At 37.1% G+C, this 17107-nt stretch overlaps 1 protein-coding gene across 1 annotated transcript in view; it reads right to left on the bottom strand.

Annotated features, from left to right (window-relative positions):
• Positions 1-17107, bottom strand: part of LOC119077365 — a 122959-nt gene that overhangs the window by 22289 nt on the left and 83563 nt on the right. The window contains exon 11 of the mRNA XM_037184550.1: positions 6895-7073. Coding sequence (XP_037040445.1) covers positions 6895-7073 — 179 coding nt within the window. The remainder of the gene's footprint in view (positions 1-6894; positions 7074-17107) is intronic.

The following is a 17107-nucleotide window of genomic DNA, read 5'->3' as shown; positions in this document are numbered from 1 at the left end:
TGGAAAAGGTCCTATTTGCTGAAAGGTGCCAAATTTTGATTTTTTTTAAAGTGGGTCATGTACTCGGCGTTTCAAGCACAGACATTAGATCGTACACGTTGCGGTAATTGATTGAACCAGCAAGAGAACCAAAATGTATACACAGAAAATGAAGACATAAACGCCAGAGGGTCGTTGACGTGTTAAAAGATGGCGTTGATCGCAATGTCCCAGTCGCCATATTAATATCTCTGTGGTTGCCAGATGGTATTTTATTTGTTGATTGGGACTACGCAAACGAAATTGACGCATAGCTTACGAATGCTTTCAAAGGGAAAGGGATGAAACATATTGAAAATTCAATGGAAAAATATAAAATATTCCGACCAAATGCGGCCACAGTTTCCGTCCATATTTTCTCTGTTGCACCTTTTCAACAACCAACTCATATAATGTAACGTTCGCTAATTTTGCTTCGTGGAAATGCTCACCCTTATCCTAATGCGCTCGTATTTGAGTAATGTGGTTAAGTGCATCCGATTGATTTTGTTTATTATTGCAGAGGATATATCATTCTAATGGAAAATATTACTGGCATGCAAAGTGCACACGGAAATCTATAGATATTTGCTCTGTAAACCACTAAAAGCAACCGGCAGAGCTAAAATCTCAATTATAACGGAAGTTTATTTGTAAAATATTTAAAACACAAAGTTGAAAGTAAAGTATGGCACACAGGGAGGATAGTGCACAATGTGCACGAAAAGCAGTTTTCTACCTGCTTCCACACTACAATGTGGAAGCTGGGGTTTGTGTGCTAATGAATTAAGCCCCATGAAAACGATGCAAATTTAATGGAAATATTAATCGAGTTTGGTGATAGTATATGCAATGCATATTGGGTCGGTAGCGAAAACGCTTATTTTATTGTGTTTTTGGAGAGATTATCAGTGTTATCGTTTAGTGTATACCGAATGTATAATACGACGAGCGATACACTTATACTCGGAAATGCACTAACGCTAACTTCGTCGTATACATAAACAGTTTATTGCCGATGAAATCATCCCATTTAACAAGTAAATTGTTTGATTTAACCGGGAAAATTGAAGTTGGGAACAGGTGAAGCGAAACGAGAAATATTTTACGCTGCATATGCGGCATTAGAGTGTAGTGCATTTGCATATGAATAGGAGCCAGGGCCTATTTTAGGGGAACTAAATTCCCGAAAGTTCCCTAATTTTTCCGTTATGTTTTATCTGTTTCTCTATAATAACAATAGACCCGAAGTGCATCCATTGCTTTTATGGCCTTTTTAGTTGTTCTTTTTAAATGTTTTTTGAGCTCAATCGATTATATTCGGATATGTGCGCGATTAAGATATCAAGAACTGGTCAAGGCTGTAAACTTTGTCAAACAGTGAAGATAATGCAAACCTTCGCCGGATCACGAAAAATTCGGGACCCGACATTCAGGTCATGTTGCATCTGTGACGTTTGGTGTTGGAACCGCGTTGTTTCCCCTTATGAGCAAAAAGGGTGTCCGAGACTAGATGAAAAGCTTTTTGAGTTACCTAGAACATCATGTATGCGTTCGGTGCTTAACGTGTAGATTTGTCGACACTCGTTATACCATCAAAAGCCCTACAGACATTTTTCACACCTTGTAGCAGACATGCATCTATAAAAATTCTGGTTCCAAAGTTGTTTTAAATAAAGTACATACGTGCACCGCGTGAACCATATTTCTCCGATCATGGGAGGTGCGGGAAAACAGGAAAAGTAGGAGAACATGCAGTTTTGCTTGCGTTCACTTGCCAACAGTTACTGTTGGTGTTGCACCAACTGAATTTCATTAAAAACTAAAAATTCTAAAAAGACCCAACATACTGACTTTTACGTTGTTTACCTCTGTTTAGCGTGCCCACCTAACTTACTAGCGTAATCACGTTGCCGCGACTCAATGAGAAGTGCTTCAAAACAGCGAATGAAGCGCGACGAATCTGATTATATGATTTTTAGAAAAATCATTTCTGTCGATTAATAGTTAGAGGCGACGACAAGAAAACAAGTAAAACAGCGAGTTTTCCATGTTTGCCTGTTTTTCACCAGTTTTTCCAGCATCTCCTAGACGTTTTCGCTCGAAAATGATGTGCGATATGTCAAATGAAAGGTATTGTCGAGACGAAACAGAATTTTAAGTTTTTAATAAAATCTAGTTGGCGCGACAGTAACTATTGGCGAAAAAGCAAGCAAAACTGCATTTTCTCCTACTTTTCCTGTTTTCCTGCACCTCCCCTGGGTAATATAATAGTCGTGATGTCATAGCTTTGAGATTGATCGGGTTGTTGTTACCCATAAATTAAAATGAAAGTACCAAAGTCACGGCACACACAACGATTGACAACATTTACCGTTTCAGTCATCGTATGAAAAGTTTTCGAGTACGGTAAAATTTGCACGAAATTTTGGTGAATTCAGAAAATCGATTTACCAAAAGAAAAATATCCGTAAAATACAGCGCATTACAACCATAGAAATGATAAGCAGTGCCCAGTGTGTTAGCATTTCTCTAATTACTTTATACGTATAGATGGTGAACGTACGGCTATAAAAGATCTATTGAGGAAGGCATAAAAAGCCGAAACTTTATTTGCGGCAACTGTACCAAATTATTCGATTTATTTGCAGAGCGAAGAAGTTAAGATAATTTCCCCGACAATCCAGCTTTGATAAAATGTAATTATCTTACGTTATGCTTTTCTGCATTCCCATTCAAATTTTAAACAAATTAACCATCGCAATCTACCGTCGAACAATGATATATAGAACGTTCAATGATGGCAATATGTATAACACACGACTATGCGGGGAATTTTTTTTAATTGATTTCCTTTTCTCGTTTTCCCCAAAAACAAACAGGAAAAAAAAAACAGGAACACAACCAACTTGATTGGATTAATGGGTTTTACGTTTTTTGAGCTTAAATTGGAATAAAGTAAATCTCGTAGATTTTAGCGGGTAAGCGCTGGTGTTGTATGAGTTAATAAAATACAAATTAGCGTATCGGTTAGCCAAGAAAATACAATTTTGATTGGACGGGATGCAGATTAACAATGCGAATGCTGGGAATTCTATCACCCTCTCTTGATGACATTATTTATTTGGTCAAATTATTTTTTAATAATTTAATTAAAAGGTGCCGTTGAAATTGCATCTAGAACAAGGGCTTTCCACCAAGAGTACAAGTCCCGATGTGGATGAATTCTGTACAGCTTGATAAATAGGAAATTGAGGTAGTTATACCGTGACAAACTCAAACGCTGAGTGAAAACACAAAACAGTAAGAAGATATGATAAGAACAAGAACAGTCGTATTAAGGTAATGTGTTTTGACGTTTTAAACACCACAAGACGTCAAAATCAATGAAAATCCGACGATCGGTTTTAGAATGTTAGTCACTGTTTTTGATTGTAAAACTGTTACTTTGACAAGTGCGTCTTTGGCTAGGGCAGTAGTCCCACTCCTGAACACAGCAATGTACTATTTATTTACAAAGCTAGAGATAAAAAGTAAAAAAAAAGTCGAGTTGCCTTGGGAACTTTTTTGATCCGAGGCGAAGCCGAGGTCAATATTAACATGTAAACGTGACTCTACATTATTATCGATTTATATGTTACTAAACCATTTTTTGGTAAATTACAACCTTCTCTTGTACCCGCCTGAAGTAAATGAAGAAATAGTTTAAAAAACGGAGTCTGACAACACTGCAGTCAAGGCTAGGTTGTAGGCCAGATTTTTGCTAAAAGATGAAGAAGTGGTCAAAGTAACAATCTTTTTGCCACTGCTTCAGGACTTAGACTAAGAAGCTGAAGTAGTTAGTTGTAAAAATTAGTAGCAAAAAAAACGTATTTAGCTTACAATCTAGCCTTAACTGCAGTGTTGCCAGACTACATCTGTTTACAATTCCGTCAAAAGTGTCAACATCTTTGAAGTTGAGATTTCGAAGAATTGCACCCACAAATCGGAGATGGACGTAAGAATAACTCTCTCTCTCCCCTGGGAAAATGAAAAAAAAATCTCACATTTTTTTAAAGCGTGGAATTGGGTACGATCAGGATCTACATTCCCCGCTAAAACTTTCAAGGCCCGTCATTGGGAAATGACAGGACAGTTTCCCGAAAATGTATGGAAAATTTTATCACAAACATTCACCGAAAAGATTCAAAGAAACTCACCCATGATGCTTTCCGTTGTATTCGTGCACCGTCTCTTTATGTCCCCAAGGCATATTTGAACACTAAAACACTTTTTACTCGATGCAAAAACAAAATTTTGTTTTGTCGCGATAAAACACAGAAAATATTTCGACACAACTGTGACACTCCGCTATTATAAGGACTAGAATGAATGTTTGCTGTGTTCACTTCGGCGGTAAAATATTTTCATTCAAAAAAGTGCCCGACACTTCAACGATGGTAGACATTTATTAAAATTGTAACCTCTCCCACTTCTTTAGTAAGCTAACAAGATTTCGCTGAGTCTAATTATGTCACCTCTTCGAACAAAAATATCGGCTTAGGTCGAATAATTCTCCGCTGAGCTTTAACAAACCTCCGCTGAGCTCTAATAATTCTCCGCTGAGCTTTGACAAACCTCTAATGAGTTCTAATAATTCTCCGCTAGGCTTCAGTAAGAGTCCCTCAGACCTTAGCACGTTGTAGTAAGGCAATGAAGCTAAGCGAACACTCAATAAGCATCAGCGGATACCTAATAATTGTTGCTATGATTTAATAAGACTCCACTTAGCTTTGGCAGATCTCCGCTGAGTGTCCGATTCGTTCCATTAAGCCTTCCTACAACTTGCTTAGCCCTAACGGACACTTCTTGAAGCCTAGCGGAGAATTATTAGAGTTCGGCGGAGAATTATTAGAACTCAGCCGATATTTTTATTCAAAGAGGTGGCCTTATTAGACTTCGCGAAGTCTTCTTAGCTTACTAAAGAGGAACGAACATTTATTTACGCTCAGCGCAGTCTTACGAGAGGCTAAATTTTTAATAAATGCTCTCCCATCGTTGAGAGAATGTCCGCTGAGCTCACGTAAAGCTTTAAAAAATGGTCGATGAGCATTATTAACTGTATACGCTACCCTTTGTCAACCGTTTGATGATTGTTTTTAAATGTCCGACACTTTTTTGAATGAAAATATTTTACCGCCGAAGTGAACACAGCAAACATTGATTCTAGTACTTATAGTAGCGGAGTGTCACAGTTGTGTCGAAATATTTTCTGTGTTTTTGTCGCGACAAAACAAAAAAAAACTTTTTGTTTTTGCATCGAGTAAAAAGTGTTTTAGTGTTCAAATATGCCTTGGCGACCTAAAGAGACTATGCCTGAATACAATGGAAAGCATAAGAGGTGAGTTTCTTTGAATTTTTTCGGTGAATTTTTGTGATAAAATTTTACATACATTTTCGGGAAACTGTCCTGTCATTTCCCAATGACGGGCCTTTTAAAGTCAACTTTTACTCATTTTATTACTCACTACCCAGCCTACCCTAATAGTCGCTTCATTGCGACACGTCCTATCTGTTTAACCCGTAGGAGCTTTTTCCTACGGTTATCCTTTTATCGAATAAAAAGACTAAGATGTTTTATTTTAATTATAAACTTTACTTTATTAACTGATTCTTTCACAAGAACTCTCCTGTTTGACTACCGTTCAAACTCTCCTGTTTGAATACTTCTCAAACTCTTCTGTTTGAATACTTCTCAAACTCTCCTCAAACTCTGATCTTATCCATTGAATGGATACAGTATTTATACTAATTCTAAACAAAGAATTTATTGTTATAATTACAATCACTTATAATTATCGTGGGAAGTATTTTAACGCTTGATTCACATAGTAATAAAGCAATGCACCGGATGTGACGTTCATCCTTTTCCATAATTTGGTTAATACATTTATACCGAAAACTATCCGGAATAAATGTTTCCAAAAAAGACAATTAATTATAAACATTTCCAAGAAATGAATACCATAAATCATTTAACATCTTTTTACCACATATTTCGCTTAATGCATCTCATATTACACGTTAATGATTGCAATGTTTACATTCGCGCATATAATTGTTCATAATGTCGCGTATATGATTCAAGTATAACAATTCTATCGACTGAACTGTTAATGCATTGCGCATGCGCGAGCATGAAGATGCGCGCGCATATTGTAATTATTATATGTGATCCAATTGAATATAAATTTTACATAATTTTATATCATTATCATTGCAAGCATTAACACTATCGTTTCCATCCCATCGCTCATTCCACCATCCACTAATGTTCAATAAATTGTCCCATCGCAATGCATCGATAAATAATGTAAACACAGTGAACACGTTTTATTGCAACTTTAATTTGTCACAACTTAAATGTAATTTCGTTCCAGCACTCTTTTTTGTTGACTCCAATGAAACAACTTTTTGTTTCAATTAAAAGTTTCTTAAACGTTCAGTCGACGACGACGACGACGACAACAGTCGGTAGTATTTCATACGACATGCAATACAAAACGAGCAAAATTCTAATGGGAAATTATACGCTGTGTGATTGCAGTTAAAATTCTGTTTGGATCGTTAAGGCAATGCGGATAAATAGTGCTTGCCAAATAGTTTTACCATCCTCGCTCTATACAGTCTCCCTAACTTTATTTTCTTCTTTTTTTATTACTCCATTCTTTCCAGCTATCCCTACACACAGCCAGCAACGTAGAAAATTGTTACGCTTGACAAACATTTTTTTGTTGCTTCGATGCCATAAATATTGCCCGCGTACACAATGGCATGAACGGACAACGATTATTTGGTTGGAATTATATTCTCTTTTTTGCAATGCCATAAACTTACCAGTATTCGATGCGTTAATGTTGAATTCGCACACGCCTCTCGTTCCTTGGGCATAGTCATGTGAGTCCGAATCAACGAAGAACATGTCCACGTCCAATTCAAATCCTCGGTTCGGGATGTTCGATTGTAGCGGTGCTGAGAATGGTGACGAATGGAAGGCGACCAGCATTTCGGGGCCTCTGTAATGAGTGAACGGAACATATTAAAATTTATGTTGGAGCGTAACAGCAATTTATGACTATTATAGGCTTCGGCTCAATTAATGCTCTCAACAAATCAAGTTGGACGTGTTTAAGTTAAGATTTTCCCGAACCTCAATGTCACCTGAATTTTAGCAAGTGATTTAGTGAGTTTTACCTGACCTGATGTGATCTGAAACCTGACCTCAGTTAATCTGGTTCAGGATTACTGATGAAAAGAAATAGTCTGGTCAGGTCAGGCCAAACCTCTCAGCAATTTTTTAGAACCCAATTCCTTCAAATTCCCTTCGAATGAAAGGAATGGCTCTGTATCTGTACCAGCCTTTCCAAATTATCCGGGTTCGATTCCCGCTTCAAACATAGAGTTTTTCTCGCACTGATAACGTCGTAAAGTTCACTCAAAGCTTCATAATTTGGGTAGTTGTAGTTTGTTTGGTGGCTCTGCATCACTAAACAGCGCTACAATGAATTTGGGTGCATATCTAGCCTACATTTAGGCGAGATTATTTGCATACTTTGAGGCGCAGTCACGTCTAAACTGTGCGTGTTATTGGCCGTAAAGGCTGTTATGCGGACCTTAAAATAAATAAATCAATCAAACAAATTAGACCCTCCCTAAGCAAACGAATTTAGCCTAATGTGTGGCATTACAAACAAACATTTGTCTGAACTACTTAAAGTTTACGGAACTTCCGCAGGAAGTATTTACAAAAGTGTTGGAGAATCAAAGTAACACGATCAATTGTAGAACAACAAAGTAATCTGTGTTATACTTTTAACCAAAATTCTAAATTACTGTACACAAGTAAATCGTCCTTCGTCCAGACAACATCAAATTAGTTTCACACCTCCAACAGATTATGGGCCCAGGAACGTTTATTAAATTGTGTAGAAACGAATAATTACAACACGTAACTTTGCATAGCAGCATGGCAAGACATTGTGGCATAGCGGGGCATTGCAGCATAGCAAGACATAGCGGCATAGCGAGACATTGTGGCGAAGCAAGACATAACGGCAAAGCAGTGTAGTCAGGCATAGCAACGTAGTCCGGCATAGCGGCGTAGTTCGGCATAGCAGCGTAGCCAAGCATAGCAGCGTAGTCGGGCGTGGCAGCGTAGCAAAGTGTTGTGTGGAGAATTACAAGACGTTTGGAATTTGTTTGTTGATCATGGCGAATGACGAATGAGGAAATTCATGGTTATTAAGGAGGAGTACCAATCGTGAACGTTTTCAGGATTAGCATGATGATATTGATCGTGTACGTTTGAGGAGGAGTGTTGGAGAATCAAAGTAACACGATCAATTGTAGAACAACAAAGTAATCTGTGTTATACTTTTCACCAAAATTCTAAATTACTGTACACAAATAAGTCGTCCTTCGTCCAGACAACATCAAATTAGTTTCACACCTCCAACAAAAAGTTGAGCCTAATTCACGCCGTAAGTGCGGTCGAAATTCAAAATGGAAAGTGCGGAGGCTTTTTTTAAACGTAGCGCGTCATTTTCATACCGGGAAGCGTTGAAATGTATTTTTTGGTTCGTTTTTGCAGAGATCGACATTTGTGATGCGAATCGCAGTCTGCGATTGTTTAACATAACCTACAATAAGGATTGCAATGGTATTGCAATGGAAAACGCAATATAATTGTCGACGTGCCATAATCAACGCTGATGAACTGCACTTATCCAATTACTTCAAAAAGTGTGTCACCCTTCGAACCAACTGTTAAAATTAATCGGTTGTGCTTACTTTAACGGACTGTTACACAGCAGACAGAGCTTTAAAGACTAAACAATTTATTCGACTTCAAAACCTCTCCGAATTATTCTAAATCGAATGAAATCAGAGAAATTACAGAAAGGTATCCAGAAGCCCCTTCAATACCTCTATACCGTTTAAAAAAATAAAAACGAATAAAAAACTTCCCCGAGATGACAACATTCCGTAAAACGTCTCCGTTAACATTTCCATTCTTATTTTACCCAGTCAGTGGGTTGACATTTACATTCATCCGAAAATATCCCTCTTCTCGACTAATTTATCATCGTTATGCACATTCATCACCGAAATTACAGCATCCCCGGAAAAAGGTTTCCCTCTTTAAACGAATGTAACTTTTTAATCCGAACCGATGGATTTATTGTCCTATTTTCAAATAAACAAACTTTCCGGCACAAAAACACTTAATGAAATTGGTAAAATGTTTTGTTATCGATCAAATAATCAGGAGACAAGAGAGAATAAAACCGACGTTCCTATGACTAACGACAACCATATACGATCAGACAATCAACCCGTAATAACACCATTGGTATATATTACTACCCTGTGTAGTACACACTTAAACGTTAAATTCCTATCAAGATATTATCCGCGCCATCATTGCCATCAATTAGAATGTTTATGATTTTGTGAGTAATGAGATTAATCAAAATTAACGAAAAACCGGTTATAAATATTCAACAGTCAAAAGAGGGGAAGAAGTGCTTTGGAGTGGGTGGAATAACTGGATCTCGGTTCGGCGGTTTCTCAAAATCATTTACTCTCGTAGCCAATTTTTATCCGCTCTCGGTATTTAGTCTAATGTAATACAAGTCTATCTCATCTCCAACTTAATAAGTTGTATACCGCGAGAACACAAATCATCACGCAGCACAGTTTACCCTCTCATTTCATGTTAAACAAGCCGTTTTCCGAAACGATTTATTTTCGGGTTAAAGATATCGAACTGACTTGTTGGAACATTATTATATTTACACCACCGCCACCTCCATCACACCCTTCCACATATACAGTATCAGCGCGGTCTCAACCGATGTGTCCTTTCGGTTGTAACAACAATATTTCGATGTTTTATTGCGATGCGGGAACAAAAAGTGAAAGAAATCGTAGAAAACGTTCGCATGACTGTATGTACACAAAGGACCGAGGAAAACATAATAAATCATGTCTGGTACGCCCGGTGTAATGTATGTGCAGAGTGTAAGAAAAGAAAACTTTTTCTGTAGGCTTTGATAAGACGACTTTTTGTCGTTAATGGGTCATCATTAATGTTATTTGTGGTTGCCAAACAGTCGGTTTGAAGTTTTAAAAAATGATCTGACATTACGGTTCTATTTCGATCACGTGTGGAAGGGCAAATGTCTCCACCGTACCTCCACTCCGTTGAGAAATTTTATTGTATGTCACACGATAATCGTCTCAAATTTGAGCCAATCGCTAACGAGGTGCTGAACGAAATGGAAAATTTCAGTGCGCTTTATGCTTAACAAATGTGAATAAAGTTGAACGAGCTGTGCCTTGCATGTAAGAGGTTTTATTCAAAAAGTAAAAAAAAAATGAAATTTTGAACATTTTGAAGAACTAGATTTTGCCGAAATTCTTTCTACAGAGGGCAAGCAGGGCCGACCCTGCCAACTCTAAAATAATATTTTTTTCCATCAAAAAAATTTTCTTCTGGCGTTTTTTTCTTCTAGCGCCCCATCTGACTATGCAGTCTGACTTCAGGACTGTTTGCAAGTCTAATGAATAATTGCTTTTTTGTCGATGTCGAGGTGTGAATGTCATCTCCCTTTCGTATGTCACATTCCAGTGATAATTCACCTGTCGTGAATCGAAAATCTAGACTGTATTCAACAGTTGGGAGGTCACTGTTTAAATAAGGATTGACCTCCCGAGCATAGGTCACGTCCAATGCCATATTTAACACGAATATTAACCATTTCACACAGTAAATCTACCCCCACCCCATCTTTATCCTTTGTAAAATATTGAATGGAAATGATACAGAAGCTACTGCTACATCAATTACCTCAACGTTAGGTGTAAATTTGTACATTTATCAATGAAAATTGTTATTGTTACAGTCCTGATGATGTCTTTGAATTAATTATATTTGGCAAGAAATTGTCTTCATTCGGAGCTACTAATCCGACAACCTAATTATCAAAGAAATCAGCCAGCTCATTAACATCCAAAGATTTTGTGATTAAGTGATACGATCGATAAGCTGTGTGTTTGAGCAACCTTTGTTACAAGGGCAGCACCTTTTATTTGTTTAATAAATGTTTTCTTCTCCGTTTTATTGTGCAAATTATGGAAATAGAAGTCCATGGAGCTGCTGTTTCAGAATAATAATTCTCTCAGAAAATCTCCGCTTTGATTTGATGTTTTAAAGTTAATAAAGCGAAGTGGTCTATTGAATTACTGTGGGGTGTTTCGTGCAAATCTAGAATGTGTAGTGACACAGCTCCGTAAATCTCATCATGTTAATAAGAACTTCAGCGTTTCCGTTTACATTGAATCAAATATCTTTTATGTGATTCTCGTCGAGCGACAATTCTCCGTTTTATTCCGTGTGTCAGTTGTTGAATGGGTTGGGTGGTGCGGGTGGTGATGCGAGGTTACATTTATATTTATAATATCCACTAAAGCAGCTCGGTTATAATGGAAGCGTAAATTGAAATTTATCTTTAAAATGTGTAGTGAATGTAATTTAATAAATTAATTAAATATTTCAAAGTGTGTACGGCGGCGCGCTTTATCCGTTCACCAAAGGCAAAGCCGAAGCTAAAAGAAAAGTGCTGCGACTAAAAGTATAGTGTAGAGGACGGGGCGGTTTTATTTTCATTAAAAATGGAATGCTTCAATTTTCCCTTGGTCTGGAACGTCTTTCCCTCTCGGATTTTTTTCTTAAATTTTTATTATTTTGCTACAATAATAGTTTCTGACTCGACTTGATTTTATTAATCACATTTAATGTAAAATAAATTTAATTAAATTTCTAAATTGAACTTTTTGCCGGCATTCGGCTCGTTTAAGAAGCGAGGAAATTGGAGTTGTTTTTATCATCAAAATGCATTTTACATTTCATAAGCGCAAAGAATTACGGTGTGGGATGGATGTTATGATTTTCATTATACGCGGTTGGGTCAGATTCCTTACAAAAAAAAATATACTGAAGACAATGCAGCTTTTCGTGCTTAATTAAACACAAAAGGGAAAGAATATTTTTTTAGGAAATGCTTCAAGAACCAAGGCTTGCATATCTTAATGTTAACAAAATATTAATTTTAAGCGCCGTGGTCAGCACAACGTTTTTCTGGGTTTTCATGTACTGAAATCAATTTCTTATGCTTTGAAGTTTGAAGAGCGTTACAAAATCCGGGGATTCCACGGAGAATTTAAAGTGAAAAAGTCGAAAAGTGAGCATTAGTCACGAAAATAGTTGCTAGAAATAGTTGATTTTCTGATCTGAAAATAGGTAAAAAAGTGAGTTTTCGGGAAATTTTTACCCTGCTTTTACGCAAAGCCAGTTATTCCGCAAGTAAGTTTCTAAAAATTAAAATTCATCAAACTCAACTAGAACTTTGTTGCGTCACATCAGCACTTTTCGAATCATCATGAATTGCTTGTGAGAAAATGGTTGTAAATTCAGAAAGAATCCATGTTTCGGCATGTTGTCGTAAACTTAGATGTGGATGACATTAAGGACATTCGTTACCTCCATCTTACTTCTTACATTTCCTATGACTCAGTCAGGAAAGCTTGAGAAAAATTTGTAACGTTCAAGAGAAATCGGCAGATAAAATTGACTGAAAAGCAGAACCTCATTTTTTGTGCCGATTTCTGTTGACATTATGGACCCGATATGGAAATTGATAGAACAATTACGGCGCTACAGAACTTTAATGGAGGTTGCGTGTGAGACGCTTTGGTGTAATTTTTATGGTCAATCAAACAGACTTTCATCCTCTCTCATCAGGATTTCAATAAACTAACTATTTTCGAGCTCAACATTAAACTATTGTTCTTGTGTCTGCTGTTTTCATTTGACGTTTGTTTCATTGAGACTTAATCGATACCTGATCTGAAACCAGGAAAATTTGTATGAAAGTTGCAGGTTACCTGTAACTCACCTGACAGCTCTGAAGCTCTGATCAGATCCCTCCACCATAATAAGCGTGCGTTCTGTTTGAATGACTCAAGCAATGGCACACGCTCGTTGTGGAATCAAAAAGTAGACTGGAGTCGACGCAAAGTTTCTGCGTACACTAACTCCAGAGGTAACATTTCTAAATGATAATGTACAAGACTAGAAAAAAAGGAGAGTTTCGAGTGCCGCAGGCGAAATTTCACAAATCTAACATGGTTTCCAACCTGTTTTAAGTGGTTTTGAAAAAAGTGAGTGAACGGACTGAAAATAGTTGAAAAAAGTCTTTTTTTCGCTTTGAATAAATAAAAATTGATTAATTCGTTGAAAAAAGTGAGAAATCGAGCAAATAGTTGCTCACTTTTTCACATGTTGAAATTAGTTGTAAAAAGTGAGAAAAGTGAGTGCGTGGAATCCCTGAAAATCTGTATTTTTTGATTGAGAATCATTGACACTTGGACATTGAAATGATTGTCGAGTTAGAATGGAACCAAATAGCCAGATAGACAAAACATTAATTAACAGAAAATGTCACACATTGTGACGAAAACTTAAAGCAGGTTTTGGGTATCACCAAAAGATGGTCAAAAGTTAAGACAAGTCCAACGCACTGCAGTGCGTTAACAAGTCACTCCAAGTTTGGTAAATTTCTGGGTGGAGGCACCAGTTTCTGGACATGTACATATGGTTGGTTAGAGTTTTTATTCGTCTATCATTCCTACACCTATTTTTGTGGATTAATTAGACTCCTACATCTAAACAATCACATGCTAAACAATTCCATTCAGAGCACGCAGCCGTATTGACATGTCGATCCAAATGAACCTCGTCATGTCTAGCCGACTACTGAGACATACCCGGACATTGATGCCACAATCCTACAATAGATCAGTGTCAAATAGCGGTATCTTCTCTCAAAAAGTGTCAAATGAGTTGTCAATTTCACAAAGCTAACCTCGAAAGATGTTTCGTTCACAGAGCCGCCCCTTGGAATGTATGAAAATTTGTGTGGCGTCTCACCATCCAATACTTTTTTCGTTTGATTTGAGGTTAGCTTTGTGAAAATGACAACTTATTTGACAGCTCAAACGACATTGACAATGATCTATTAAAAATGCAAAATTCCTAAGTCAATTAACCGACTTACGTTATTCCAGTAATTGTACCGATCGTTCAGAACCTTTAAATGTCTCGCAACTATGGGTTCTCATGGACTACGTTACTGCTTGAGAGTTCACGTTTCAGATAATTCTCAACGAAATGATACGACGGAGTTGTGCATTTCGCCGGCAAATGTTGGTTTACACAGCAACGCGTCAGATATCCAACGCAAACCTTTTTTTGTCAAGGCACCAGGGACTATTTTTGGGAAAATATTTTCCACACATTTTACCAATTTTAAGAAAAGTCTGGGAAAATCTATGAAAATATTGGAAAATGTTTCCCAAAAACAGTCCCTGCATAGCACTGCTCCCAGCATTCTATTATATTTGTTGTATTAGTTAGAAGAGCATTCAATCAGCTCAATCGGTAGTGCGATGGACTCACACCCTATATGTCATGGGTTCGACTCCGGTGTCAGACAATAGGGTTTTTCTAATTATACATGATTGGTCTCTGATCTTAGTTAACTCTAGTCAGCTCTTCTAAGAAAAGCCAAGCTATTGAACACATTTCACATGCGTCACATTGCGAAAGCCACAATTGTAACTCTCACAATTGTAAAATGTCTTTAAAAATATGGGTATGTATTACAGGTTCGTTTGCAGCGTAGGTGCTTAAATGGCATCAGCCAGCTCTCATCACTAAAGTCTCCAAATTTTAACGCTTGCTAATTCATTGTTAATGCTGGGAGCAGTGCTATGCTTTTGCTCATTCGAATACTATTATGTCGCAACGTCGAAATATAGTTTCCGACATTGAATTTCTTTAATTTAATAAAACGTCGCGGTTCCGCGTACACCCCTTCAGTTATATGGATGAAAATTTATTGGATCCATTGCGTAATAGCCCGAAATTGTCACCATTATCACCATCGATGATTAATTGATTGACCGTCATTTTGTCGATTCCTTTTGTCCACAACGATTTCGCATTGTTCGTAATTCGACGATTCAACAAATTGCCTTTACGACCTCGCAATATGTCATTGTTTCCATCTCCCGGACCGTGGTAATATCGTAATGATGCAAAAAAAATAAAATTAAACGAAAACGATGTTAGAAAATCCGACTTAATGATAGTGGTTGCTGGCTGTGTATATCCATGCGACAATGTGTAATAAAATCCCAGCGAGAGCGTTTTATAGGAAAATTATTTTCTGTTTTAAAGTCTGCTTTTAATTATAATGTTTATTTATGCACAGTGCTGAATGAGAGCCTGCGAGGGTGTACTTATTATGGCTAACACATTTACTTAAAATATAAATTCTCCTGCTGAACACAATTGCAGACATAAAAGACGTTTTGTGATAAATCTCAATTTTTGTGAATTGAAGAGATATTTTGAAGTGCCGTTGATGAACCAACGATCAGGCAATATGATGAGAAAAGGGGAACTTGAAGTTAAAATAACGAAAACAATGAGAACGGAAGCACAGTAGCAATACATTACCAACAATATTGTCTGACAGTGCACTCCTAGCAAAAATTTATTCTCGACATATGTCAAAATCAACGTATCTAACCAGTGGTTGATATGATAGCTTGTCTACGTAAGGCGGAACGTATTTTGTTGGATTTCCAATTGAATGATCAAGAAAGCTTATGTTCTAGTATCGAAGAAAGTGTATCGAAGTCTTCACTACAATTATATTAGTCCAACTGTTCGCATGTCAATTAATAAATTCCTTCGTTTATTTGTAATCTTCGTGGTTTGTATCTCCTAGAAATCTGGAAAACCAACAGGTTATGGGCCCAGGGAACGCAGATAATACCAAAGACAAGTTTTTTTTTATATAAATTTATTTTGGTCGATTTGGTTGGCGCAGCATTCGAAAACCAACATATTTTAGCATTGAATCGCAGGAATATTTAAGTTTATAGAATAAGGGATGTGACACCCCTCTAACTAAAAGTGTTATCGTAAAACTCCTCAAAAGCGGATGCTTTCGCACTAATTTATTTCACCGGAAACGTACACACATTTAAACGAAAGCGTTTCCGCTAAAACGTAATTTTTAACACGTGGAAGATAATGCTCGAGCAGGCACTTTAGGCACACCGGAAAGTGCTAACGGAGTCGAGGAATACCTTCAAATAAATTTCTAAAAATCAAAAGTCAAGTTTTTGATTTTTATAAATTTATTTGGAGGTATTCCCCGACTAACTTAGCACTTTCCGGTGCGCCTAAAGTTGACAAGTCACAATAACCGGCAACGTGTTAAGATTACCGGCGACATTTTATTTCTATTGGGTCACCTCTTTTGGACCTCACAACGCTCACATCCCACCAAACGACAATATGGTTGTTTGTTTACATGATTGGCCATAATAAATTTCTCATCGGAAACACGAGAAGCACATTTTCGCACAAAATATGAATTAAATCACATCGAAATCACCGAAACTATTTCAATTTTCACAACCAACACTAAATTTTTGTGTTGGTGATTTGACGTTTCAAAAACAATACTCATGTTACGATTAACGACTTTGACGACGATTTTCTTCGTTAAACCATATTTGACTAAGTTCAGAGTGGATGTGATGTGGGTGTGAAATTGAGTGGGAAGTGCTATTTTCATAGATTTTCTTTTTGTAAAATCTTTTAAACGAAACGATATTTTGAGAATGCCCGATGTACGAGTTTCTTATTTTTCGTGTTTCTGCTAATATGTGACAAAAAATCACGAAAAAAATCGACCCGTCCCTCCCTTATTCACTCAACGCTAAAATACGTTCCGCCTACGGTGACAAGCTATCATCAACCACATTACATCTAATCTACTTTCACAATTCTTAGCCTAGGACAACGCACTGCTCCTAGTATGAACACAAGAAATATTTGGAGGCTGAAGTCACAGTAGGCACTGCGATTTTTTCGTAAAGATAGATGACTTGTTTTCGTTGTATGAGT

This window comes from Bradysia coprophila, unplaced genomic scaffold, assembly GCF_014529535.1.
Source record: "Bradysia coprophila strain Holo2 unplaced genomic scaffold, BU_Bcop_v1 contig_235, whole genome shotgun sequence".
NCBI lineage: Eukaryota > Metazoa > Arthropoda > Insecta > Diptera > Sciaridae > Bradysia > Bradysia coprophila.
This window is presented reverse-complemented; position numbering and strand designations above follow the sequence as displayed.